Here is a 27927-nt window from a genome sequence, read left to right as displayed (position 1 = left end):
TGAAAGATAGAGCTCCAATGATCTCCAGACTTTTAGTTTTGATAGAGGTTTCCACAGTTGTAGGATTAGTTTCCCTTCAAAGACACGCTTGTTCCCAAAGTACCAGAGTGAGGAGGTAGTCACACAAAAAAATCAGCCAATCCCTAACAGGTTTTGTAAGAGTCAATCTCTTTTGTTCAAGCTAAAGAAATTACCAATACTACTTGAAGGTTTGATTTGGTTCCAAATAGCAACTGCAAAGGATTGTCTCAAAAGATACGGATGGAGGATTCATCAACATTATTGTACTTGACACATTAGGGATCTAGGGTCAAATGCCTTCTTTTCCTCTCTAAACTGGTAAGAAAGGCATTGTAAACAGCCAGCCAAAGAAAGGATCTGATTCTCTTTGGTCATTTCTAGCTCCAAACAAGATTAGAAACTCTGTCCACTGTGCCAATTTGAGGTTAAAACAACCTTCTTGAGATGGCTCTCAAGTAATATGGTTAGGTTCCTTCCATGATGATGGCAGTGCAAGAGCAACAATTTTGTCCCTCACTTGATTAGGGATGCAATCCTTCAACTTCTCGAGGTCCCGTGATCCTAAAATAGTAAGGAACTTATTTAGGTTGATATCCAAATTTGCATTGTTACTTACATGACCAAATTGATGGTCTAAGTTTCCTATCTTTGGAATCCAATTATGCTCCCGAAATCTAATGTGAGATCCATCTCTAATTCACCAAATCGAATTGTCCTTGACATTATTCCACGAAGAACGAATCCCTTACCATAGATTGGAGTCACTTCTCTTCCTAGCAATAGTAGGAATAATGTCATCTCCACATCTATACTTAGCTCTCAACACCTTGGCCCAAAGCGCATCCTTCTTCTCAATAAATCCCTGACTAAGCTTCATCATGTAAGCATAGTTTAATTCTCAAGCGTGACGAATTCCCATCCCACCATTTCTCTTAGGTTCAGTAATAATCCTCCAGTTCACTAGATGGACATTCTTATTCTGATTAGAATCTCCCCAAACAAAGTTCCTACATTTACGATCAATAATATCACAGGTAGCAACAGGTAATATAGCAGTTTGTGTTCATACCCTGGGTCAAATTGTCCGACCCGGGATGTTTAAACGACAAGTCAACTGACCTCTTCAGGTCAGGGCTATCTGACCTCTTCTCTAAGTGCTCGGCCAAATCGCCATAAGAGGCCCAAGCAGGCCCAAACGAAGGGACACAACCCAAATCTAAAGGCGGCAAAGCCTAAAGAAAGATAAGGCGGTTCCCCTTAAAAATAAGATGACTTCACTCAAAGATAAGATAAGATAACTATCTTATCTTCAGAAAGGTCACTCCACACTATTATAAATACACCGGAGCACCCAGGTATAACTCGTACTCTGATTCTATTAAAAACCTGCTTAATACCCTTGCTAACTTAAGCATCAGAGTCCCTTGCAAGTACCACCACCCTCCGGTGACAAAGGATCAGTGCCACCACCAAGTCCAACAAGTCAGACACGGCGGCTCCAGCCACGTCGGCTCTACAGCACGGACTACTACAGAAGATCTCGTCCGAGATTGACCCACAGTTTCAGGTAACCCTCAAAACATTGGCACTATTGTCGGGGACCTGGAAGTCATCCCATCATCATGGCGGACAACCTGGACAATGACCACAACTCTGATGTGGAAAACAGAATACCACATAAGAACGTGAAGGCTACACTAGACAATACTTCTCAACCTAACAAAGACAAGGACTCCCCAAGCACGGGACCCATGGAAGCACTTCAGGATCGCCTAAAACAACTCAAAAAAGAGGTTAAATATCAGCGGGAAGCTGAGAAAGACCTACGAAGGGAAGTTAGGAGATGCCGCGAATTAGAAGACAAGCTCCAAAAGCTCGAACCTGATCTCAAAACTAAAATTACTCGATCCAGTCACGAGGATAATTCCCGCAAGGAATAAGACCCATTCACCAAAGAGATCATGAAAGCCAAAATCCCAAAAACTTCAAACCTCCCGATATGAATTTATATGATGGCACATCAGATCCCAGCCATCATCTCAGTAACTCCCGAAGCAGAATATATCTCACCGAAGCCTCAAACGCAACTCAGTGCAAAGCTTTCCCGACCACCTTAACAAAGGCAGCAATTAAATGGTTCGACAGTCTGCCCCCCAGGTCCATCTCAAGCTTTGATGACTTAGCCAAAAAGATTTTAGCCAGATTCTCCATCCAGAAGGACAAAACTAAACACGCCCCAAGTCTACTAGGGATCAAGTAAGGAGACCGGGAAAGTCTTCGTAGCTACATGGAAAGATTCAACAAAGCATGTCTGGACATTCAGAGTCTGCCAATAGAAGCAGCCATTATGGGTCTCATCAATGGCCTACGAGAGGGACCTTTTAGTCAATCTATATCAAAGAAACATCCCACATCTCTGAATGAAGTACAAGAACGAGCAGAAAAATACATCAACATGGAGGAAAACTCTCGACTAGGAAAAATCTCAAAATCCCGATTCTCCAACTCCTCCCGAGATGAAGACAAAGATTTCAAGAAAAAAAGATGATCTGCATGGAGAGAAGAATAAGAAATACAATAATTACACCCCTCTTCGGGTGTCTCTTGTGGAAGTTTACAGAGAAGATTCCACCATCCCGTCCACTTAAAAGCAAAAAGGGAGGAAGAAATCGAACAGAATATTGTAAAATACCATCGAATCTATGGACATCCCACCAACGAGTGCTTTGACTTAAAGAATGTCATAGAAAAATTGGTAAGAGAAGGGAGACTAGATCGGTACCTAGCCAGTAAGACAAATGAGTCCAGAAAGAGAAGAAGAGACGAAGAGGTTGGCCAAACAAAACGACCACCTTGTACCCTAGAGAGGCATGTTCACATGATACATGGGGGATTCGCGGGAGGAGAAGTCTCCAAATCATCTTGCAAAAGACATCTGAAGGAGATATATCATATCAAAGGAGTAGAAGGAGCACCCGAACTCCCCACTATCACCTTCACTAAAGAAGACGCAGCTGGTGTTATCTTAGGACATGACGATCCCATGGTCATCACTATCATATTAGCCAACGCTAATCTCTATCGTACGTTGATAGACCAGGGAAGCTCGGCAGACATTCTGTTCAAAACGACCTTCGACAAACTCGGCCTAGAGGAAAAAGAGCTCAAAGCATATCCAAACAGCTTATTCGGGCTGGGAGACACTCCAATCCAACCACTTGGATATATCTCCTTGCACATCACCTTTGGAAAAGGGAATCGGTCAAGGACACTCAACATAGACTATATCGTGGTCGACGTAGGTACAGCCTACAATGCCCTGATAGGTCGGACAACGCTAAATCAGCTTGGCGCAGTAGTCTCGACTCCACATCTATGCATGAAGTTCCCGACCACAGAAGGAATCACAACAGTAAGAGCAGACCAAAAAATAGCGCGCTGCTGCTACAACAAAAGTCTGAACCTCAGAGGCAAAGGAGAAGAAATCCACACCATTGAGCTCGAGAGAGTTCGAGGACAGAAAGAACTTTGTCCACAACCTGAAGGCAAAACAAAAAAGTTCAAATCGGAGATACTCCAGATAAAACGACCAATATTGGCACAATCCTAAAAGGGGACGAAAAAGAGTCCCTCATACAGTTCTTACGAAGCAATGTCGACCTCTTTGCATGGAAGGCCACGGACATACGGGGCATAGACCCTAAGTTAATGTGCCACAAGCTGGCAGTCTACCCAGGATCTCGGCCAGTACTGCAGAGACGTAGAAAGTTCGGACCAAAATGATCCCAAGCTGTAGAAGAGTAGGTGCAAGCTCTACTAGAGGCAGGATTCATAAGAAACGTCAAGTACCCACTATAGCTAGCTAACATCGTCTTGGTGAAAAAATCAAATGGGAAGTGGCACATGTCCACCGACTACACTGATCTCAACAAAGCCTACCCAAAAGATCCTTATCCACTCTCAAGTATCGACGCTCTGGTGGATGCCTCCTCCGAATACAAATACCTCTCATTTATGGACGCCTATTCAGGATACAATCAAATCCCGATGTACCGACCTGATCAAGAAAAAACCTCATTCTTAACTCTGAAAGCAAACTACTGCTACATCGTCATGCCATTCGGACTTAAAAACCCAGGAGCCACTTATCAAAGATTAATGAATAAGGTCTTCGCATACCACATCGGAAAAATCATAGAAGTCTACGTGGACTACATGTTAATAAAGACACAAAGTGAAGAGTCATTACTGTCCGACCTCACCCAAGTATTCGACACCATAAGAAGGCATGGCATGCGACTTAACCCTGCAAAATACACCTTTGCAGTAGAAGCTGGCAAATTCTTGGGTTTTATGCTCACACAAAGAGGAATCGAGGAAAATCTGGATAAATGCCGGGCCATACTCGACATGAAGAGCCCGACTAGTGTCAAAGAGGTACAACAACTCAATGGAAGATTGGTAGCCTTGTCTAGAATTTTAGCTGGATCGGCAATAAGATCTCTCCCCTTCTACGCCACTCTAAGAAAGGGAAAGAGGTTTGAATGGATGACATAGTGCGAGCAGGCCTTCCAAGATTTCAAAAGATTCCTGGGACAACCACCTATTCTAACTCGGCCACGGGAAGGAGAACCACTTATATTATACCTCACAATAGGAAATCAGGCAGTAGCCTCAGCACTGGTCCGAGAAGACGACAGTGGACAACAACCCATATACTTCATCAGCAAAGCACTACAGGGGTCCGAATTGAACTATCAAAAAATAGAAAAATTTTTCTATGCACTCATACTAACATTTCGACGACTTTGCCCATATTTTCAAGCCCACAGTATCAGGGTTCGGACCAACCAGCCAATAAAAGGCATTCTACAAAAAACGGATTTAGCAGGAAGAATCTTACAATGGGCAGTCGAATTATCCGAATTCGACCTTCAATATAAAACTCGGACAGCCATCAAATCACAATAAATCAAGCAGTAGCCTCAGCACTAGTCTGAGAAGGCGACAGTGGACAACAACCCATATACTTTATCAGCAAAGCACTCCAGGGGTCTGAATTGAACTATCAAAAAATAGAAAAATTTGCCTATGCACTCATACTAACATCTCAACGACTTCGCCCATATTTCCAAGCCCACAGTATCAGGGTTCGAACCAACCAGCCAATAAAAGGCATTCTACAAAAAATGGATTTAACAGGAAGAATCTTACAATGGGCAGTCGAATTATCCGAATTCGACCTTCAATATAAAACTCGGACAGCCATCAAATCACAATACCTGGCCGACTTCATTGCAGAGTTTACGAACACCCCAGAAATCCCTATAGAGTGAAATCTCTATGTAGACGGTTCCTCAAACAAAACTGGAAGTGGCGCATGCGTGATAATAGAAAGCAATCAGGGAACCCAAATTGAACTTTCTCTCAAAATCGGGTTCCCTGCCTTGAATAACCAAGCCGAATATGAGGCACTACTAGCTGGTTTGAAGCTAGCTAATGAGGTATGAGCTCAAAAGCTTGTCATCTTCAGCGACTCACAGGTAATCACCTCACAAATAGCAAGGAGCTATCAAGCCAAGGATCCCACTATGAAAAATTACTTGGACAAAACCAAGGAATAGCTCAGACAACTTAGGGAATATGAGGTCCGCCATATACCTCAGGAACAGAATGCTTGAGCTGATGCACTCTCAAAACTAGCCAGCACCAAACCAGGGGGCAACAAAAGAAGCATCATCCAGGAAATGCTACAGAGCCTGTCAATCTTGGAAGAAGAAAAGGTCCTAGCCATAACAGGGCAGGACCAAGGGTGGATGACTCCCATAATCAGTTACCCCAAGACAGAGATACTGCCTACATATACAAAGGAAGCAAAAAGGTTAAGACGGGAGGCACAATATTACACCATCATAAATAATACTCTATACAAGAGAGGGATTTCAATACCACTTTTAAAATGTGTGCCGACTTCCAACACAAAAGAAGTATTAGAAGAAGTACACAACGACATCTGTGGCAACCATCTTGGAGCACAAGCTCTTACCAAAAAAGTACTCCGGGCCAGATTCTATTAGCCAACTCTACAAAAAGAAGTAGCAGAATTCGTAAAGACATGTCCACCATGTCAAAAATATGCCAACTTTCACATCGCCCCACCAGAAGAGCTTTTCAGCGTAACCTCACCCTAGCCATTCGCAAAATGGGGACTCGACCTTCTCGATCCCTTCCCTCAAGGATCCGGGCAAGTCAAATTCCTCATCGTGGGGGTAGACTATTTCACAAAATTGATTGAGGCGGAACCCCTAGCTAACGCCACTGCCCAAAGAAGTCGGACATTCCTATATAGAAACATCGTCACAAAGTTTGGGGTCCCATACTCCATCACCACAGACAATGGCACTTAATTTACAGATGCAGGCTTCAAGAAATTGGTGGCCGATTTGAACATAAAATACCAGTTCACATCAGTAGAACACTCCCAGGCCAATGGACAAGCAGAAGCTGCTAACAAGGTCATATTAGCCGGGTTAAAACGGAGATTACAGGACGCAAAGGGAGCCTGGGCTGAAGAGCTCCCGCAAGTCCTATGGGCATATCGGACAACTTCGCACTCTACCACAAGGGAATCACCTTTCCGATTAGCTTATGGAATGGAGGCAATGATCCTAGTAGAAGTCGAAGAAAGTTCGCCCAGAGTGATCCACTACAGTGAAGAGGCTAACTCCCAATTTCAAAGGGAAGAACTCGACCTACTTCCAAAAATCTGAGAAAGATCTCGGATCAGGGAAGAGGCATTAAAATGACTAATGGCCTCAAGATATAACCAAAAGGTAGTGCCATGAGGTTTCGCTGAAAACGACCTCGTTTTAATCCGAAATGACATCGGAACAACTCGACCTGGAGAAGGAAAGCTTGCAGCAAAATGGAAAGGACCCTACCGAGTCATAGAAGTACTTGGAAAGGGCTACTACAGACTGTCCAAACTCGAAGGGCGAGAGCTACCAAGGTCATGGCACGCCTGCAACCTAAGAAGATTCTCTACAAATCCTCTTTATCAAGACGCATTAATCTGAAACGCAAAAATTCATCGTCCAATTATAAAGTTACAAATCGGCAAAAGTGAAAACCAAATTCACTGCTCGATCACGATAAAAACCAACAAAGATGAAAACCGAATTCATCAAAGGTCAACCAAGCGAGGATCAAACCTGATTTCTACAAAATCGGCAAAGATGAAAGCGACAAAACAGATTAAATGCAAGAAGTTATCGAAAGTAACCTATAAGAAAGGACCTGACGAGGTCTTAATAAAAATGGGTTGCTAAAAAATAACTTAAAAGACGGACCGACATGAAGAAGTCGGACCCGTCGATCATAACAAAGTTATAAAAAGTAAATCCCTAGAAAGAGGCCTGGCCAGCCCTAAAAAAGAGGATTACTAAAAATAACTTAGAATGGACCGACATGATGAAGTCGGCCTCCCATCAAAAAGTTATAAAAAGTAATCTATAAAAAAGAGACCTGACAAAGGTCCAAATGAAATGGATTACTAGAAATAACTTAGAAGGGACCGACATGATGAAGTCGGCCTCCCATAAAAAAGTTATAAAAAGTAATCCATAAAAAAGAGACCTGACAAAGGTTCAAATGAAATGGATTACTAGAAATAACTTAGAAGGGACCGACATGATGAAGTCGAACTCCCATCAACTACAAAAGTTATAAAAAGTAATCCATAAAAAAGAGACCTGACAAAGGTCCAAATAAAATGGATTACTAGAAATAACTTAGAAGGGACCGACATGATGAAGTCGGCCTCCCATCAACTACAAAAATTTATAAAAGTAATCCATAAAAAAGGCCTGACAAAGGTCCAAATGAAATGGATTACTAGAAATAACTTAGAAGGGACCGACATGATGAAGTCGGCCTCCCATCAACTACAAAAAAAAAGTTATAAAAGGTAATCCATAAGAAGAGACCTAATAAAGGTCCAAATAATATGGACTACTAGAAATAAACTTCAGGACGAGATGAAGAGGTCAGCCGACAGAGGGCATGCAAGTTAGACCCAGAAATTCACGACCTCAAAAAAATCAAGCTACAAGTATGAAAGTACGAAGGCAATCAAAAGAGGTAGGACAACAAGGTTCCAACACTCCCAAGAACCTAGAAGGTGTCAGATAGGCGCAGACAAGCATATTACGAAAGAAACAAGTTATAATAATAACAAGACTCACGAGGCCACCTAAAGTCGACCCCAAAAGTCTGAGAAAAGACTTTGTTTTTTTCTTCCAAAATAAAGTTTCTAACAGAAAAGCAACTATAAGTATCCAGCAGACAGAAACAATAAAATAAAAAGAGTTTAAGGCCTACAGACCGGGCTATACACATCAAGATTCATAAACAAAAACTACAATGGATTCAAAGATTCTCCAGTGGCGGCATCTCATAGTGAAGGAGGACGAGACTGAAGAGGGACGGCATCAACAGTCCCATCAGGATGGTTCAGAATCTGAACATCAGGATCCGACTCGAGATGACCGACCTCAGCTGCCTGAGTTGAAGAGGGAGGCACAACGGAGGCTTTGGTAGCAGGAACAGGAGGAGGGTCGACTTCATCATCATCAGGGTCATCTGGGACAATCTTACCATCTTTTACGATGTTGTCCAAGCTGAAAAGAGTAAGTCAAGATCGGGCGCAAGAACTCTAACTTGGTCCCTTAGATTCTTATAAGCAGCAATAACGCTACCCACAAGATGACCCTGGAGCTCGGCATAATCAGCTCGGGCAGACTCTAACTCCTCCCTAAGACCCATCATCTCCCTGTAACTCATAACATAGCTATCCTTATGCTTCAAAGCCATATCTTCAGACAACCTGGCAGAAGCTGCCAAAGCAACAGCCCGAGTCTTCTTGCCCTCCAACTCTTTCTCCAACTTGGCCACCTTCACCTCAATCTCCTCCTTCAAGCCCTTAATCTGATCAAATTCCGACTTGGCCTCCTCCATAAAGGCCTTTGTAGCATGAATACGAAGATCTTGAGCAGTCCGGTATAAAGCTGCTCCCATGTGTGCCAGTTTAACACCACTCCGAGTGATAAAATCCAAATTATGAAGAATGGATGCATCATTGATGAGCGGATAATTTATACGCTTTTTGGCATTATTTTTAGGTAGTTTTTAGTAAGTTCAAGCTACTTTTAGGGATGTTTTCATTAGTTTTTATGTTAAATTCACATTTCTGGACTTTACTATGAGTTTGTGTATTTTTCTGTGATTTCAGGTAATTTCTTGCTGAAATTGAGGGACTTGAGCAAAACTTTGATAGGAGGCTGACAAAGGACTGCTGATGCTGTTGGAATCTAACCTCCCTGCACTCGAAATGAATTTTTTGGAGCTACAGAACTCCAAATTCCGCGCTCTCAACGGCGTTGGAAAGTAGACATCCAGAGCTTTCCAGCAATATATAATAGTCCATACTTCATTTGGGAATTGACGACGTAAACTGGCGCTCAATGCCAGTTTCATGCTGCTGTCTGGAGTAAAACGCCAGAAACACGTCACGACCCGGAGTTGAACGCCCAAAACACGTTACAACTTGGCGTTCAACTCCAAAAGAAGCCTCAGCTCGTGGATAGATCAAGCTCAGCCCAAACACACACCAAGTGGGCCCCGGAAGTGAATTTATGCATCAATTACTTACCTCTGTAAAACCCTAGTAGCTAGTTTAGTATAAATAAAACATTTTACTATTGTATTCAGTGTCTTTTGACCACGTTACATCTTTGGTCTCAGTTTTGTTTTATTCTTCATCTTAGGAGGCCATTGATCATGTTTTGGGGGGCTGGCCATTCGGCCATGCCTGAACCTTTCACTTATGTATTTTCAACGGTGGAGTTTCTACACACCATAGATTAAGGGTGTGGAGCTCTGCTGTACCTCGAGCTTTAATACAATTACTACTCTTTTCCTATAAATTTCATTTATTCCTGTTCTAAGATATTCGTTGCACTTCAACTTGATGAATGTGATGATCTATGACACTCATCATCATTCTCACCTATGAACGCACGTGACTGACAACCACTTCCGTTCTACCTTAGGCCGGGCGCATATCTCTTGGATTCCTTAATCAGAATCTTCGTGGTATAAGCTAGATTGATGGCGGCATTCATGGGAATCTGGAAGATCTAACCTTGTCTGTGGTATTCCGAGTAGGATTCCGGGATTGAATGACTGTGACGAGCTTCAAACTCCTGAAGGCTGGGCGTTAGTGACAGACGCAAAAGAATCAAGAGATTCTATTCTAACCTGATTGAGAACCGACAGATGATTAGCCGTGCTGTGACAGAGCATTTGGACCTTTTTCACTGAGAGGATGGGATGTAGCCATTGACAACGGTGATGCCCTACATACAGCTTGCCATGGAAAGGAGTAAGAGGGATTGAAGGAAGAAGTAGGAAAGTAGAAAAAGAAAGGGCACAGTATCTCCACACGCTTATCTGAAATTCCCACTATTAATTTACATAAGTATTTCTATCCCTTTATTTTATTTATCTTTTAAATATCTAATCCAATTACATTTGACTCTACCTGACTGGGATTTACAAGATGACTATAGCTTGCTTCATACCAACAATCTCTGTGGGATCGACCCTTACTCACGTAAGGTATTACTTGGATGACCCAGTACACTTGCTGGTTAAGTTGAACGGAGTTGTGTCTACACATAGCAAAGAGCCATTATAATGATTCCATACAACAACAAAGAATACAACATTGATGAATCAAAATTTCGTCCACCAAGTTTTTGGCGCCGTTGCCGGGGATTGTTCGAGTATGGACAACTGACAGTTCATCTTGTTGCTCAGATTAGGTAATTTTCTTTTCAAAAAGTTTTCAAAAATCTTTTTCAAAATTTTTTCTTTTCTTTTTTCATTTTTCCAAACTTTATTTTCGAAAAAATTAATAAAAATCCAAAAAAATTAATAAAATTATAAAAATAAAAAATATTTTGTGTTTCTTGTTTGAGTCTTGAGTCAACTTTTAACTTTGGTGTCAATTGCATGCTTAAAAAAATTTTTCTTGTATTTTTCGAAAATTCATGCATTCATGGTGTTCTTCATGATCTTCAAGTTGTTCTTGACAAGTCTTCTTGTTTGATCTTGATGTTTTCTTATTTTGTGTTGTTTGTTATTTTTCATATGCATTTTTTGTTTGTTAGAGTCCGTGCATTAAAGATTTCTAAGTTTGGTGTCTTGCATGTTTTCTTTGCATCAAAAATTGTTCAAAATTATGTTCTTGATGTTCATCATGATCTTCAAAGTGTTCTTGGTGTTCATCTTGACATTCATAGTATTCTTGCATGCATCTTGTGTTTGATCCAAAATTTTCATGTTTTGGGTCATGTTTGTGTTTTTCTCCCTCTTCATTAAAAATTCAAAAATAAAAAAAAATATCTTTTCCTTTTTTCTCTCCAAATTTTTGAAATTTTGGGTTGACTTGGTCAAAAAATTTTTAAAATTAGTTGTTTCTTACAAGTCAAGTCAAAATTTCAATTTTAAAAATCTTATCTTTTTAAATTCTTTTTCAAATTATTTTCAAAATTTTTTCTTATCTTTATATCAAATTTTCGAAATTACACTAACAAGTAATATGATTGATTCAAAAATTTAAAGTTTGTTACTTTCTTGTTAAGAAAGGTTCAATCTTTAAAATCTAGAATCTTATCTTTTTAAGTTTCTTGTTAGTTAAGTAATTAATTTTAATTTTAATTTTAAATCTTTTTCAACCATATCTTATCTATCTTATCTTTTTATCTTATCTTTTTATCATATCTTTTTCAAAATTTTATCTTTTTTCAAATTTTGATTTCAAAATATCCTATCTTATCTTATCTTCTTATTTTTTCAAATTTGATTTTAATATCTTTTTCAACTAACTATTTGACTTTTTGTTTGTTTCTTATCTCTTTCAAAACCACCTAACTACTTTTCTCTCTCTAATTTTCGAAAATACCTCTCTCTTTTTCAAAAATTCTTTTTAATTGTTTTTAATTTTAATTTTAATCATATCTTATCTTTAATTTTCGAAAATCATTAACCACCTTTTCAAAATTATTTTCAAATTCTCCCTCTCTTCTCTTCTTCTATTTTATTAATTATTTACTAACACTTCTCTTTACCTCTATCCTTACCCATTCTTCTTCACTCTTCTTCCCTTCCCTCTTCTACTAACAACAAGGATCCTCTTTACTGTGACATAGAGGATTTCTCTTTCTTTTCTTGTTCTCTTCTTCCCTATATGAGCAGGAACAAGGAAAAAGACACTCTTGTTGAAGCTGATCCAGAACCTGAAAGGACTCTGAAGAGGAAACTAAGAGAAGCTAAATTACAACAATCCAGAAACAACCTTTCAGAAATTTTTGAACAAGAGAAGGAGATGGCAGCCGAACCCAACAACAATAATGCAAGGAGAATGCTTGGTGACTTCACAAAACCAACGTCCAAATTTGATGGAAGAAGCATCTCCATTCCTGCCATTGGAGCCAACAATTTTGAGCTTAAACCTCAACTAGTTGCTTTAATGCAACAGAACTGCAAGTTTTATGGACTTCCATCTGAAGATCATTACCAGTTTTTAACTGAGTTCTTGCAGATTTGTGAGACTGTTAAGACAAATGGAGTAGATCCTGAAGTCTACAGGCTCATGCTTTTCCCTTTTGCTGTAAGAGACAGAGCTAGAACATGGTTGGACTCACAACCTAAAGATAGCCTGGACTCCTGGGATAAGCTGGTCACGGCCTTTTTGGATAAATTCTTTCCTCCTCAAAAGCTGAGCAAACTTAGAGTGGATGTTCAGACCTTCAAGCAAAAGGATGGTGAATCCCTCTATGAAGCTTGGGAAAGATACAAGCAGCTGACCAAAAGGTGTCCATCTGACATGTTTTCAGAATCGACCATATTAGATATATTCTATTATGGTCTATCTGAGTTTTCCAAGATATCATTGGACCATTCTGCAGGTGGATCTATTCACCTAAAGAAAATGCCTGAAGAGCCTCAAGAACTTATTGACATGGTTGTAAATAACCAATTCATGTACACTTCTGAGAGGAATTTCGTGAATAATGGGACGCCTCAGAGGAAGGGAGTTCTTGAAATTGATGCTCTGAATGCCATATTGGCTCAGAACAAAGTGTTGACTCAGCAAGTTAACATGATTTCTCAAAGTCTGAATGGATGGCAAAATGCATCCAACAGTACTAAAGAGGCAGCTTCTGAAGAAGCTTATGATCCTGAGAACCCTGCAATAGCAGAGGTAAATTACATGGGTGAACCTTATGGAAACACCTATAACTCATCATGGAAAAATCACCCAAATTTCTCATGGAATGATCAACAAAAGCCTCAACAAGGCTTTAATAATGGTGGAAGAAATAGGCTCAGTAATAACAAGTCTTTTCCATCATCTTCTCAGCAACAGACAGAAAATTCTAAACAGAGCCCCTCTAATTTAGCAAACTTAGTCTCTGATCTGTCAAAAGCCACTTTCAGTTTCATGAGTGAAACAAGATCCTCCATCAGAAATCTGGAGGCACAAATGGGCCAGCTGAGTAAGAAAGTCATTGAAACTCCTCCCAGTATTCTCCCAAGCAATACAGAAGAGAATCCAAAAGGAGAGTGCAAGGCCATTGATGTGATCAATATGGCCGAATGCACAAGGGAGGAGAAGGACGAAAATCCTAGTGAGAAGGACCTCCTAGGACGTCTCTCAAGCAAGAAGGAGTTTCCTATTAAGGATCCAAAGGAATCTGAGGCTCATATAGAGACCATAGAGATTCCATTAAATCTCCTTCTGCCATTCATGAGCTCTGAAGACTATTCTTCCTCTGAAGAGGATAAAGATGTGACTGGAGAGCAAGTTGCTTGGTAATAAGACTTGGGAAAGTGAACCTCCCTTGCTCATTAGTGAACTAGATACCTGGATTCAGCAAATTTTACCTCAAAAGAGACAAGATCCTGGCAAGTTCTTAATACCTTGTACCATAGGCACCATGACCTTTGAAAAAGCTCTATGTGATCTGGGATCAGGGATAAATCTTATGCCACTCTCTGTAATGGAGAAGCTGGGGATCATTGAGGTACAACCTGCCTTGTTCTCATTACAATTGGCAGAAAAGTCATTAAGACAAGCTTATGGATTAGTAGAGGACGTGTTAGTAAAGGTTGAAGGCCTTTACATCCCTGCTGATTTCATAATCTTAGACACTAGGAAGGAAGAGGATGAGTGCATCATCCTTGGAAGACCTTTCCTAGCTACAGCAGGAGCTGTGATAGATGTCAACAGAGGTGAATTAGTCCTTCAATTGAATGGGGACTACCTTGTGTTTAAAGCACATGGCCATCCCACTGTGACAAAAGAGAGTAAGCATGAAGAGCTTCTCTCAGTACAGAGTCAAACAGAGCCCCCACAGTCAAACTCTAAGTTTGGTGTTAAGACCCCATATCCAAACTCTAAGTTTGGTGTTGGGAGTTTTACAACATTGACCTGATCACCTTTGTGGCTCCATGAGAGCCCATTGTCAAGCTAATGACATTAAAAGAGCGCTTGTTGGGAGGCAACCCAATTTTTATTTATCTAATTTTTATTTTATTTTATTGTTATTTTGTGTTATATTAGGTACATGATCATGTGGAGTCACGAAAAATATAAAAATTAAAAACAGATAAAAAAACAACAGAAGAAAAATCACACCCTGGAGGGAGGACATACTGGCGTTCAACGCCAGTAAGGAGCATCTGGCTGGCGTTCAACGCCAGAACAGAGCATGAATCTGGCGCTGAACGCCAGAAACAAGCAACATCCGGGCGTTTGAACGCCAGGAATGTGCCTTGAGGAAAGCTGGCGCTGAACGCCAGTAACAAGCATGGAACTGGCGTTCAACGCCAGAAACATGCTACACATGGGCGTTGAACACCCAGAGTGTGCATCATCTCGGCGTTTAAACGCCAGAATGGTGTGCAAAGGCATTTTACATGCGTAATTGGTGCAGGGATGTAAATCCTTGACACCTCAGGATCTGTGGACCCCACAGGATCATCTCAGGATCTGTAGACCCCACAGGATCATCTCAGGATCTGTGGACCCCATAGGATCCCCACCTAACATATTCCCACCTTACCTCCTAATCCTATGACACTCTTCCCCAAAACACACTTCCTAACAACTTCAATCTCTCTTCCCAATTACCCCCTTCACCACTCACATCCATCCACTCTTCCCCATAAACCCCACCCACCTTCAAAATTCAAAAAATTTTCCCACCCAAACCCACCCTAAATGACCGAAACTACACCCTCTCCCCTCCCTATATATACCCTTCCATTCTATTTCATTTTTACACAACACAAACCCCCTCTTCTACACCTTGGCCGAATCCATCTCCCCTCACTCTCCTCCATCTTTTCTTCTTCTTCTTCTCCTCTTTCTTCTCTTGCTCGAGGGCGAACAATATTTTAAGTTTGGTGTGGTCAAAGCATAATCTTTTTGTTTTTCCATTACCATCAATGGCACCTAAGGTCAGAGAATCCTCTAGAAAAGGAAAAGGGAAGACAAAAGCTTCCACCTCCGAGTCATGGGAGATGGAAAGATTCATCTCCAAAATCCATCAAGACCACTTCTATGATGTTGTGGCAAAGAAGAAGGTGATCCCGGAGGTCCCTTTCAAGCTCAAGAAAAATGAGTATCCGGAGATCCGACATGAGATCCGAAGAAGAGGTTGGGAAGTCCTAACCAACCCCATGCAACAAGTCGGAATCTTAGTGGTTCAAGAATTCTATGCCAATGCATGGATCACTAAGAACCATGATCAAAGTATGAACCCGAGTCCAAAGAATTATCTCACAATGGTTCGGGGGAAATACTTAGATTTTAGTCCCAAAAATGTGAGGTTGGCATTCCATTTGCCCATGATGCAAGGAGATGAACGCCCCTACACTAGAAGGGTCAACTTTGATCAAAGGTTGGACCAAGTCCTCATGGACATATGTGTGGAAGGAGCTCAATGAAAAAGAGACTCCAAAGGCAAGCCAGTTCAACTGAGAAAACTGGACCTCAAGCCTGTGGCTAGAGGATGGTTGGAGTTCATTCAACGCTCCATCATTCCTACTAGCAACCGATCTGAAGTTACTGTGGATCGGGCCATCATGATTCATAGCATCATGATTGGAGAGGAAGTAGAAGTTCATGAAGTCATCTCCAATGAAATCTACAAAATAGCCGATAAGTCCTCCAACACGGCAAGGCTAGCTTTTCCTCATCTTATTTGCCATCTATGTTACTCAGCTGGAGTTATCATCGAAGGAGAGATCCTCATTGAAGAGGATAAGCCCATCACCAAGAAGAGGATGGAGCAAGCAAGAGAGACCCTCCACGGATCTCAAGAGATGCATGAGGAAGCTCATCATCAAGAAATCCCTGAGATGCCTCGAGGGATGCACTTTCCTCCCAACAACTATTGGAAACAACTCAACACTTTCTTAGAAGATTTGAGCTACAATGTGGAACAATTAAGGGTGGAACATCATGAGCACTCCATCATTCTTCATGAAATAAGAGAAGATCAAAGAGCAATAAAGGAGGAGCAACAAAGGCAAGGAAGGGACATAGAAGAGCTTAAGGACATTGTTGGTCCTTCAAGAAGAAGACGCCACTAAGGTGGATTCATTCCTTGTTCTTATTTCTTTCTGCTTTTCGGTTTTTATGTTGTGTTCATTTATGTTTTGTGTCTCTACTTCATGATCATTAGTGTTTAAGTAACTATGTCTTAAAGTTATGAATAATTCCATGAATCATTCACCTTTCTTAAATGAAAAATGTTTTTAATTCAAAAGAACAAGAAATGCATGAATTTCAAATTTATCCTTGAATTTAGTTTAATTATATTGATGTGGTGACAACACTTTTTATTTTCTGAATGAATGCTTGAACAGTGCATATTTTTTATCTTATTATTTATGAATGTTAAAATTGTTGGATCTTGAAAGAATGATGAACAAAGAAAAATGTTATTGATGATCTGAAAAATCATAAAATTGATTCTTGAAGCAAGAAAAAGCAGTGAAAAATCAAAGGCTTGCGAAAAAAAATTTGGCGAAAAAAAATTAGAAAGAAAAAGAAAAAGCAAGCAGAAAAAGCCAATAGCCCTTAAAACCAAAAGGCAAGGGTAAAAAGGATCCAAGGCTTTGAGCATCAATGGATAAGAGGGCCCAAGAAAATAAAATCCAGGCCTAAGCAGCTAAATCAAGTTGTCCCTAACCATGTGCTTGTGTCATGAAGGTCTAAGTGAAAAGCTTGAGACTAAGTGGTTAAAGTCATGATCCAAAACAAAAAGAGTGTGCTTAAGAGCTCTGGACACCTCTAACTGGGGACTCTAGCAAAGCTAAGTCACAATCTGAAAAGGTTCACCCAGTCATGTGTCTGTGGCATTTATGTATCCGGTGGTAATACTGGAAAACAAAGTGCTTAGGGCCACGGTCAAGACTCATAAGTAGCTGTGTTCAAGAGTCAACATACTTAACTAGGAAAGTCAATAACACTATCCAAAATTCTAAGTTCCTAGAGAAGCCAATCATTCTAAACTTCAAAGGAAAAAGGAGATGCCAAAACTGTTCAGAAGCAAAAAGCTACAAGTCCCGCTCATCTAATTAGAACTAATATTCATTGATATTCTGAAATTTATAGTATATTCTCTTCATTTTATCCTATTTGATTTTCATTTGCTTGGGGACAAGCAACAATTTAAGTTTGGTGTTGTGATGAGCGGATAATTTATACGCTTTTTGGCATTGTTTTTAGGTAGTTTTTAGTAAGTTCAAGCTACTTTTAGGGATGTTTTCATTAGTTTTTATGTTAAATTCACATTTCTGGACTTTACTATGAGTTTGTGTGTTTTTCTGTGATTTCAGGTAATTTCTTGCTGAAATTGAGGGACTTGAACAAAACTCTGATAGGAGGCTAACAAAGGACTGCTGATGCTGTTGGAATCTGACCTCCCTACACTCGAAATGAATTTTTTGGAGCTACAGAACTCCAAATGGCGCACTCTCAACGGCTTTGAAAAGTAGACATCTAGAGCTTTCCAGCAATATATAATAGTTCATACTTCATTTGGGAATTGACAACGTAAACTGGCGCTCAACGCCAGTTCCATGCTGCTGTCTGGAGTAAAACGCCAGAAACACGTCACGACCCGGAGTTGAACGCCCAAAACACGTTACAACTTGGCATTCAACTCCAAAAGAAGCCTCAGCTCGTGGATAGATCATGCTCAGCCCAAACACACACCAAGTGGGCCCCGAAAGTGAATTTATGCATCAATTACTTACCTCTGTAAAACCCTAGTAGCTAGTTTAGTATAAATAGAACATTTTACTATTGTATTCAGTGTCTTTTGACCACGTTACATCTTTGGTCTCAGTTTTGTTTTATTCTTCATCTTAGGAGGCCATTGATCACGTTTTGAGGGGCTGGCCATTCGGCCATGCCTGAACCTTTCACTTATATATTTTCAACGGTGGAGTTTCTACACACCATAGATTAAGGGTGTAGAGCTCTGTTGTACCTCGAGCTTTAATACAATTACTACTATTTTCCTATAAATTTCATTTATTCCTGTTCTAAGATATTCGTTGCACTTCAACTTGATGAATGTGATGATCCGTGACACTCATCATCATTCTCACCTATGAACGCACGTGACTGACAACCACTTCCGTTCTACCTTAGGTCGGGCGCGTATCTCTTGGATTCCTTAATCAGAATCTTCGTGGTATAAGCTAGATTGATGGCAGCATTCATGGGAATCCGGAAGGTCTAACCTTGTCTGTGGTATTCTGAGTAGGATTCCGGGATTAAATGACTATGACGAGCTTCAAACTCCTGAAGGCTGGGCGTTAGTGACAGACGCAAATGAATCAAGGGATTCTATTCCAACCTTATTGAGAACCGACAGATGATTAGCAGTGCTGTGACAGAGCATTTGGACCTTTTTCACTGAGAGGATGGGATGTAGCCATTGACAACGGTGATGCCCTACATACAGCTTGCCATGGAAAGGAATAAGAGGGATTGAAGGAAGAAGTAGGAAAGTAGAAAAAGAAAGGGCACAGTATCTCCACACGCTTATCTGAAATTTCCACTATTAATTTACATAAGTATTTCTATCCCTTTATTTTATTTATCTTTTAAATATCTAATCCAATTACATTTGACTCTACCTGACTGGGATTTACAAGATGACTATAGCTTGCTTCATACCAACAATCTCTGTGGGATCGACCCTTACTCACGTAAGGTATTACTTGGATGACCCAGTACACTTGCTGGTTAAGTTGAACGGAGTTGTGTCCACACATAGCAAAGAGCCATTATAATTATTCCATACAACATTGATGAATCACAATTTTGTCCACCAATCATCAGTAGGCATGACACCATAAGGAGCAATTTGTTGATCAACAAAGTCGACAGCATTGAAATTGGAGGCATCCAGGTTGAAGGGCTCAACAGTCCTCAGTCTTTTTGAAGGAGGAACGGTAGTAGGAGAAGCAGCAGCAGCAGAAGCATATGGAGGATCAATCAGGTGAATCCGAGGAGTAGGAATCATCTTCCTCATCCCAAAAGAGCTCGATATTGGCTGTTTTGGAAGAACGTGAGAGGATCCTTCCCCAGCCGCCTTGGCTGAGATGTTCTGGGCAGCTGTAGCCTTCCTCGCCTTTTTAAAGGCTTTCATAGAATCATTGGTCTTGGCCATCTCTAAAAAAACAAATCAAAACAAGTTACAAAATGGAGGAAAAGAAGTAAAAACAAACAAAACATAACAAAAGAAGTCGGTCACTACCCAGTTCGGCTCGAACAAGAGAAGGGTCCCCCAAAAATCTCTTTGTGTCAAGATGGGGAGGTTCCCCCTAAATATCCTCCAACACAGTTACAAAGGCCTGCTCGACCTCATCAAGCATCTCCCATGAGTATCGAGACACTACAACATTCTTTTGCCAACATAAAGGGAAGGCAGGTTCACCATTCACCTCTAAGAAAAAAGGTCGAACTCCCTCAATAGCTCGAACCTTGAAAAAATAGTTCTTAAAGTCCCTAAAAGACTCATCATACATGGAAAAAACTTTGTGCCCTTGGGCAGACCTGAAAGAAACCCAAGAAGCTTTCTTTTTGGTAGTTCCAGACTTGGTCAGAACAAAGAGATATAGAAAGAGAGTTTGAGAAGGTGTGACATCTAACTCTTGGCAAAGTAATTGAAAGATCTTGATAAAACCCAGGAGTTTGGATGGAGCTACATTACAAGACCACAACAAGTCGGTCTCAAATGAGGTAAAAGGGAAAGTAATGTTGAGATGGCTGAAAAAATAGTCATAGGCATAGAAGAAGGGACATTCTCCTTGGGTCAGAGAAGGAAAGCAAACCCTTTCATCAGAACAGGTGCTACAAGCTCATAATCTTTCTCCTGGGCACGACTACTATAAATCCTTTGACGTTTTCTTAGCTCTGCACAGAACTCAGCATTTACCACAGAGACAACACATCAACACGAGGGAGTCCAGCCAGTCAGACATACCCTCAGGAATCTTGGAAGACGTCTTAACAATATTTTCGCGAGAAGACATGGCCAACTAGTCCTACAGCAAGAAAAAGAAAATGAATTACTAACCAAAGTAGCTCGGGCGACATGAAAACATCTCGGGCAAACATGACTTCGAGCAACACAAACAGTAAAAGGGTAGCCCCAAGACACACACCAGAGTCCAGGGGCATCCTTTGGAGGCAGGGAAAAAAGTAAGGACTCAGGAAAAAAGTTTACAAGGCTACACCCCAACAAAACTCTCAGCAAAGAAAAATAATCATCCTCCAACCAATAACGACAAGAGAAAAAAATCAAAATAAGTCACCAGAAAATCATTATCATCCAAAGAAAAACTACCAACATGGCGAGAGTCATCAAAAGGAGCAATCTTTCAAAAAAGCAAAGACTCAATAACAACATACATTTCAAATATTAAGATACTTCCAGAGCAGTAACAAGAAGATGCACCACCATACAAAAAGGTTCAAACTTTCCAAGTAAGATCAAAACTTTACCAAGAATGGAACAATGTAAGCACGAAGGAAGAACGACGAAAGAAGTAAAAGAAAGAAGAACCAACCTGAAACAGGAGGAAGCGCCGATAAAGTTGAAAGTGAAAAGACAAAAATCCGAAATGCCTTTCGAGCAAAGGAAGCCCCAACAATCACCAATGACGCTACGAAGGGAAGCGTGAAGAAGGTTCAGGCAAAGACAGAAAGAACGAAAGAGAAAGGGGGAAATTACAGCAAACAAAGAGAAACAAAAAGGAGAAAGCTTTGGGTGTAATTCAAAATAAAATAAAGAAAGGGGGAAAAGTAGCAAAGGGAAGAATTAATGGGTAATTAAACCCTCGCAATTCCCAAGGCAGAGAGACGCGTGTTTCAAAAGAACAAAGGAACGCCTGTTTCAAAAAGAAAAATTATTAAAAGAAAGAAAACATTCCGCATTCAAAGGGAAACTCTACAAAGAAGAAATCGACAAATGCTCGAGTTCATCTTCATCAGAGAAGGATCGAAGTCCTAAAACTAAGGACTCGACCTCAAAAGGAAGACCACGCTCGAGCAGGGGCACTGTTCATACCCTGTGTCGAACTGTCCAATCCGGGATGTTTAAACGACAAGTCAACTGGCCTCTTCAGGTCAGGGCTATCCGACCTCTTCTCAAAGAGCTCGGCCAAATCGCCATAAGAGGCCCAAGCAGGCCCAAACGAAGGGACACAGCCCAAATCTAAAGGCGGCAAAGCCTAAAGAAAGATAAGGCAGTTCCCCCTTAAAGATAAGATGACTTCACTCAAAGATAAGATAAGATAACTATCTTATCTCTAGAAAGGTCACTCCACACTATTATAAATATACTGGAGCACCCAGATATAACTCATACTCTGATTCTATTAAAAACCTGCTTAATACCCTTGCTAACTTAATCATCGGAGTCCCTTGTAGGTACCACCACCCTCCGGTGACAAAGGATCAGTGCCACCACCAAGTCCAACAAGTCGGACACGGCGGCTCCAGCCACATCGGCTCTACAGTGCCGACTGCTATAGAAGATCTCATCCGAGATTGACCCACAGTTTCAGGTAATCCTCGGAACAGTTTGCATAATATAAGAAGAAATAGAAGAAATGACAGATCTTACTAGGGTCCTTCTCCCTGCCAACGACAAGGATGACACTTTCCAGTTATTTAATCTCGCATTAAGCTTTGCTTTAATCTATTTGTAAGTCACCTTAGTGGCTTTGGAATGGAGGAGAAGGGAACCAAGATACTTTCCAAGATCCTCAATTCTTGGAAATTGAAGTTTATCACTGATCTCGACTCTCAAGTTGTGGCCCATATTTTTAAAGAAGAAAACGTGGATTTTCTCTTTACTAACTTTCTGCCCAAAGCTACTACAGAAGGTCTTCAACACTTTGTTGATAATCACCACCTGATTGGTACTTGCCTCCACAAAGAGAATAAGATCATCCGCAAAACAAAGTGAGAAAGGAGAGGTGCTTCTTTATTGAGCGGATAGGTTTTCAGAAACCATGATCAACATTGGCTTGGATCAAATGGGACAATCTCTCCATATATAGACGAAAAGATAAGAGGAGATGGGATCTCCTTGCCGAATGCCTCTAGAAGGGAGAAACTCATCTTGTATGTCACTAGTCTAAAGAACTCTCATCTTAGAGGTAAAGGCGCATGAGTAAATAATATTAATAAAATAATCTGGAAGGTCGATTTCCTTGAGAGTGACCTTGATAAAATCCCACTTAAACCTATCATAAGCCTTCTCTAAGTCAATCTTGATAGCATCCAATTCTTAGCACCTTTCCTTAATCTCATAGAATGAATAACTTCCTGTGTAATAATTATGTTATCAGAGCTTTGTCGCCCATGAATGAAACTACACTGATTGGGGCTAACAAGCTTATTCATCACTCTTCTTAAACAGTTAGCCAGGACTTTAGTGATTGCCTTATAAGAGACATTACAAAAGCTGATGGGGCACATTTGCTTGAAGTTGGTAACTGGTTCAACTTTTGGAATAAGCGTGATCAGGGTCTCATTAATATTTCTCAGCTGAAAAAGGTCAGCTGAGATATTAGCAATGAGGTTGCAAAGATCCTATCCAACTTTGTCCGATTGATTCTGATAAAAAATAGCTTGTAACCCATCAACACTTGGGGCTTTGAGACTGTCCGTATTGAAGATAGCATCCTTAACCTCCTCATGATTTATAGAACTCCCAATTATAGTTAATTCATCAAAACTAAGATTAGAAAAAGAGTTACCAAGGATGTACTGTTGATCAGGTATATTGACATAAAAAAATTAGAATAGAAAGAAGTTGCCAAATTCTCCAAAACTTGTCTGTCCGAAATCCAACACCATTATCATTCTGGAAGGCCTCGATCTTGTTTCTCCTCCTTCTAACCATCGTTGTACCATGAAAATATTTGGTATTTTTGTCTCCAAATTTAATCTATTTACACTGAGACTTTTGGAACCGAAGAACTTCCTCTTGCTTGAGAATATTTTCATATTCTTTCTATATAGAGATATGAAGATTCCAAAGGAAATGATTGTTACAGAGATTCATGCTAGCTGTAATCCCATGTAGCATTCTAATGAGCTTGTTTTTTTTTTATTATTGAATCCGAAGACATTTGCATTCCAAGATTTGAGGAAATCTGTGAAATTGTTAATGTAATCAGTCTAAGAATCCTGTTTATTCCAGCAGCTATTTACAACATTAATAAAACCAGGATGTTACAACCGTGCAGCAAAGAACCAAAAAGGTCGTTTCCCTCTATTAACTGGAGCAGTAGAATTTAAGAACAAACAAAGAGGGGAATGATCAGACTTAAACATGGGAAGATCTTTGATTTTAGAATCAGAAAAAGCCACTTGTCACTCCATATTATAAAGATATCTATCTAATCTTTCCATCAGATCCCCTCTCTTCCAGGTAAAGGGGCATCTAATATACCCAAGATCTAACATACCAGAATCAAAGACACAAGCCAAGAATTCATTGCACGCACCCCTGCTATAATTTGAAATGCCCCCTGAACGTTCATGGTTATGTAAAATCACATTAAAATCACTCAGAAGACACCAAAGATGGTTAATCTCACTACTAAGATCACGGATGTTGTCCCAAATGCTCTTTCTATAGAATGGAATTGAATTGAATCCATCTCTTTCCCAGGTCAGGCATCAAAACAAGGCCAATGAGTTGATACCAATCAAGATTTGGAATTTTATTTAATGGGTAGTTTGATAGAATGATAGTTCATGAGCTTATATATACTATTCCTTGCATGATTCATGCGATCTGTTAGATAAGGGTAACTTAATTAGTACAGGTACATTTCACAATTTGGATTCCATTGAATTGAACTAGACAGTGAATTAGACTTAAACGGACTCGACTTAAATTACTTAAAATTTAGTAATCTCCAGATATAAGTTATTGAAAACAATGAGCTGCAATATAGTTGAAGAAAATTATTACAAAATCAGTTGTTTCCAGTTTCCACACTTTTTTGAGTGTGTGTGTGGGGGACTACTCTCAGTCTCTTAGATGTGAGTGTTATTGCCTGACATCATTAAAAAAAGAAACAATCAACTATACAATTGACAGTAATAGTTAGGCAAATCAAACTGGAACAATAGTACGACTAATAATAGTGAAAGGTTCATTAAAATACTCATTACATAGTGAATCAGTAGTGATACTTATATCTCTGAAAGAGCCATCAAAGGTCATCATCATCAAACAAATAAAAAATTGAAATACCCCATGAAAAGCATTTACTCTGAAATGCCAACTTAAATGTAGTGTAATACAATAAAGAATACTTAACTACAAGACAACATATTATGGACTAGCAGTGGTTATACTCCTACTCTCTTAAGATTTTTGCATAAAGGAATTTGACATAAAAGAATAATACACAAGCGACAACTGAATCTTAACAAATGACATATGCATTCTATTATATCATCACCAAGGTTCAACCAAATCTAATTGGTATTCTCTTTCTTGGCTTCCTTGAGGTACTCTTCCATTTCATTCAGCCATAGATCAGCAAATTCACAATGCTTCCATGCTTCAAACCATGGCCCTCCACGAGTGTAATGGATTGCCTTTGGCTTAGTGGTTGCATCATTCTCAACAACCTTGTTATGCCCTTCAAGAAAGTTCCAAACAAATGGGATTGAACCAATTTCATCATCCTCAAGCCACTGAAACCTGTGAAGGTAAGCACCAGTCTGTGAATTAACAGTTTCAGGAGTTAGAACACTGTTCTTGGGATGGCCACAATTGTATAACACCATTGAAGACCAATTCTTCCTTGGATACACAGTTTGCACTGCCCCATCCATCTTTGTGGTCTCTTTTGGAGTATAATCATGCTGAACACACATGATGGCATACTTATCCTGAATCAAGTCCCTTAATTCCTTAATATCTGTTAAGTAGAGGAAATCACAATCCACAAACATGGCCCAACCTTGATAATTGGCCAAACAAGGAGTCAAGAATCTTGAAAAGGAGAACTCTGTGCTCTCAAATTGGCCTCTCTCACGCCAATACAAGCCACTCTTTCTCAGATCTGATTGCTTAATTGGGATGATCTCAACGGGGATTGAAGACCTTTTCAAGATTGAGTGGCGGCATACCTGATAGGCAATGTCTTCTTTTGGATCATACCCTACAAAGATCTTGAAGGGCTTCTCCTTCTCATCAGAAGCACCATTTGCTGGGTGAATCTTGCCATTACTCAAACTCATCTCTCACCAAATGATCAATGGATTTCCCTGTCCACACCGCAACACAATTTAATCACAATCAAAACATCAAACACATGGGCTGCACAGAAGAACAGAGAACAAAAACAAATCCAAAATCCAACATTTTTTAAAACCCAATTGCTATAATAATGTCAAGTAAGCTAGTCAATTACCCAGCATTCCCTTATATCATTACAAATCCTTATTTAAAAAAATATCCAAACCTGAATGCAGCATGAGAAAAAGGGAAATCAAATCAAATCCGAAATGAAATGGAAAGAGAGAGTACCAGGAAGTAGCAGACAAGTGTTGTTGGACTCGGATGGAGAAATGGGTCTTGAGGAATCGGTTGTTTGAATGGGAAGAGAGTCAAAGATCGAGCGTTAGAGCGAGGATTAAGCAGTGACGCACATGAACACCGACAGGGTTGGGGTGCTAATATATAGAGAAAGGAAGAACGAGAGAAAAAGAAGGGAGCAAGATTCCAACTTGATAAGAGAAAGAGACGCAATTTTGTGCGTTGGATTGAGATGACGCGTGTTGATGCCAGAGCTGCATAACACGTTAATTAGTGATTACTGTGGAATTAGATTCACCCAATTCAGCGATCCCAAACCCACTGATTTGCCGCCACCTCTGTTCTTTCTTTTGCTTCCTAAGTTTGCAACCCAAATCTAGGGATTCAAATCAATGGATTACATAATTTGTGTAATTTCTTTCCTTCACCTGCATGGCTAGTAATTTGTTACATGCATTTCAATTAGGTGTGGATATTTTTATACGAAAATATTATCAACATGTTAATACGTGTTATATTAAACAATTTAATTAAATATATTAAATTATTGAGAAAAAGATAAATAAATCTTAACCTTTTGATTTGCAGAGATTTAAATTTTCGAAAATTCGAAAATACATTTAAGTTTTTGACTTTTTAAAATCTAACAAAAAAATTAAACATGACTCCCGTTGTACTGACTTGATTGATATTATGAACATACACGTAAGAGAGTTTTTAAAATTGGACAAATTAAATTCAAAAATTTTTAAAAAGATCATAAACATAAATGTATTTTTAATTTCTCATAAATTTAAATATCTGCAAACCAAAAAATTAAAAATTGATTTATTTTTTCTCTAAATTATTTAATATTTTTTAACTCTTATTTTTATACAAAAATATTTTTATATGAGTTGTTACTTTATATATGATGATACATATGGTAGGTTCACTTATATATTGTATTTGTTAAAATAAATTTATTTGTAAGTATAAATATGACAATTTAAGTGACTATAAGAAATTCTTTTAATTAAGACAATCACCATAATTAACATTTTAGTGATGGATCACAATCCATAAGTTATTTTTCAGTTATATTCAGGTTCTTTCGGAAGCTTCGAAAATAACTTTTTTTTATTTTTGACTTATGAAAAGTAGTAGTATTAATATTTGGTATAATTTTTAAAATCAAATTACAGCTTTTTAAGAAGCTATTTAGGAGTTTATAGAGAAGTTAAAAAAAATAATTTCTCTCATAATACTACTACTTTTTATCATATTTTTATAAAATAAGCACTTTTAAAACTAAAAAGTCAAATACAAAATAACTTATTTATAAGTTACTTTTAATATAACTATTTATTACTTAAGTTATTTTTTCAAAAATAACTTAATTAAATTATTTTTTCAAACTAGATCTTAATATATTTATAATGTATTTATTACAAAAAAATATTAAAAACTTCAAAAAAAAATTTGTTGCATTACTAGTCATAAAAAATCAGACATTTGACTTTTGATGTGGCATTTTTTTTATTTTTGAGTATTTTTTTATGTTTTTTTATTGATGTTTTTATTTTTTTATTTTATTATATTCATATTTTTAATATATGTGTTATTTGACTATTAATATTTTGAATTGAATTACTTTTATTCAGCGTTCTATATTATTTAGAGGGCAATTTACTTA

At 39.2% G+C, this 27927-nt stretch overlaps 1 protein-coding gene across 1 annotated transcript; it reads right to left on the bottom strand.

Annotated features, from left to right (window-relative positions):
* Positions 1-24829: 24829 nt before the first annotated feature.
* Positions 24830-26496, bottom strand: LOC130983045 (protein CDI). Its single transcript, XM_057907216.1, has 2 exons — positions 26244-26496; positions 24830-25981 (listed from the first exon to the last, which is right to left on the bottom strand). The coding sequence occupies exon 2, from the start codon at positions 25952-25954 to the stop codon at positions 25184-25186; it is 771 nt and encodes a 256-aa protein (XP_057763199.1). The 5' UTR covers positions 25955-25981; positions 26244-26496; the 3' UTR covers positions 24830-25183.
* Between the last annotated feature and the right edge of the window lie 1431 nt (positions 26497-27927).

Source organism: Arachis stenosperma, chromosome 5 (assembly GCF_014773155.1).
Source record: "Arachis stenosperma cultivar V10309 chromosome 5, arast.V10309.gnm1.PFL2, whole genome shotgun sequence".
NCBI lineage: Eukaryota > Viridiplantae > Streptophyta > Magnoliopsida > Fabales > Fabaceae > Arachis > Arachis stenosperma.
Note: the sequence above shows the minus strand (reverse complement) of the source record. Positions and strands in the feature narration are given on the sequence as shown.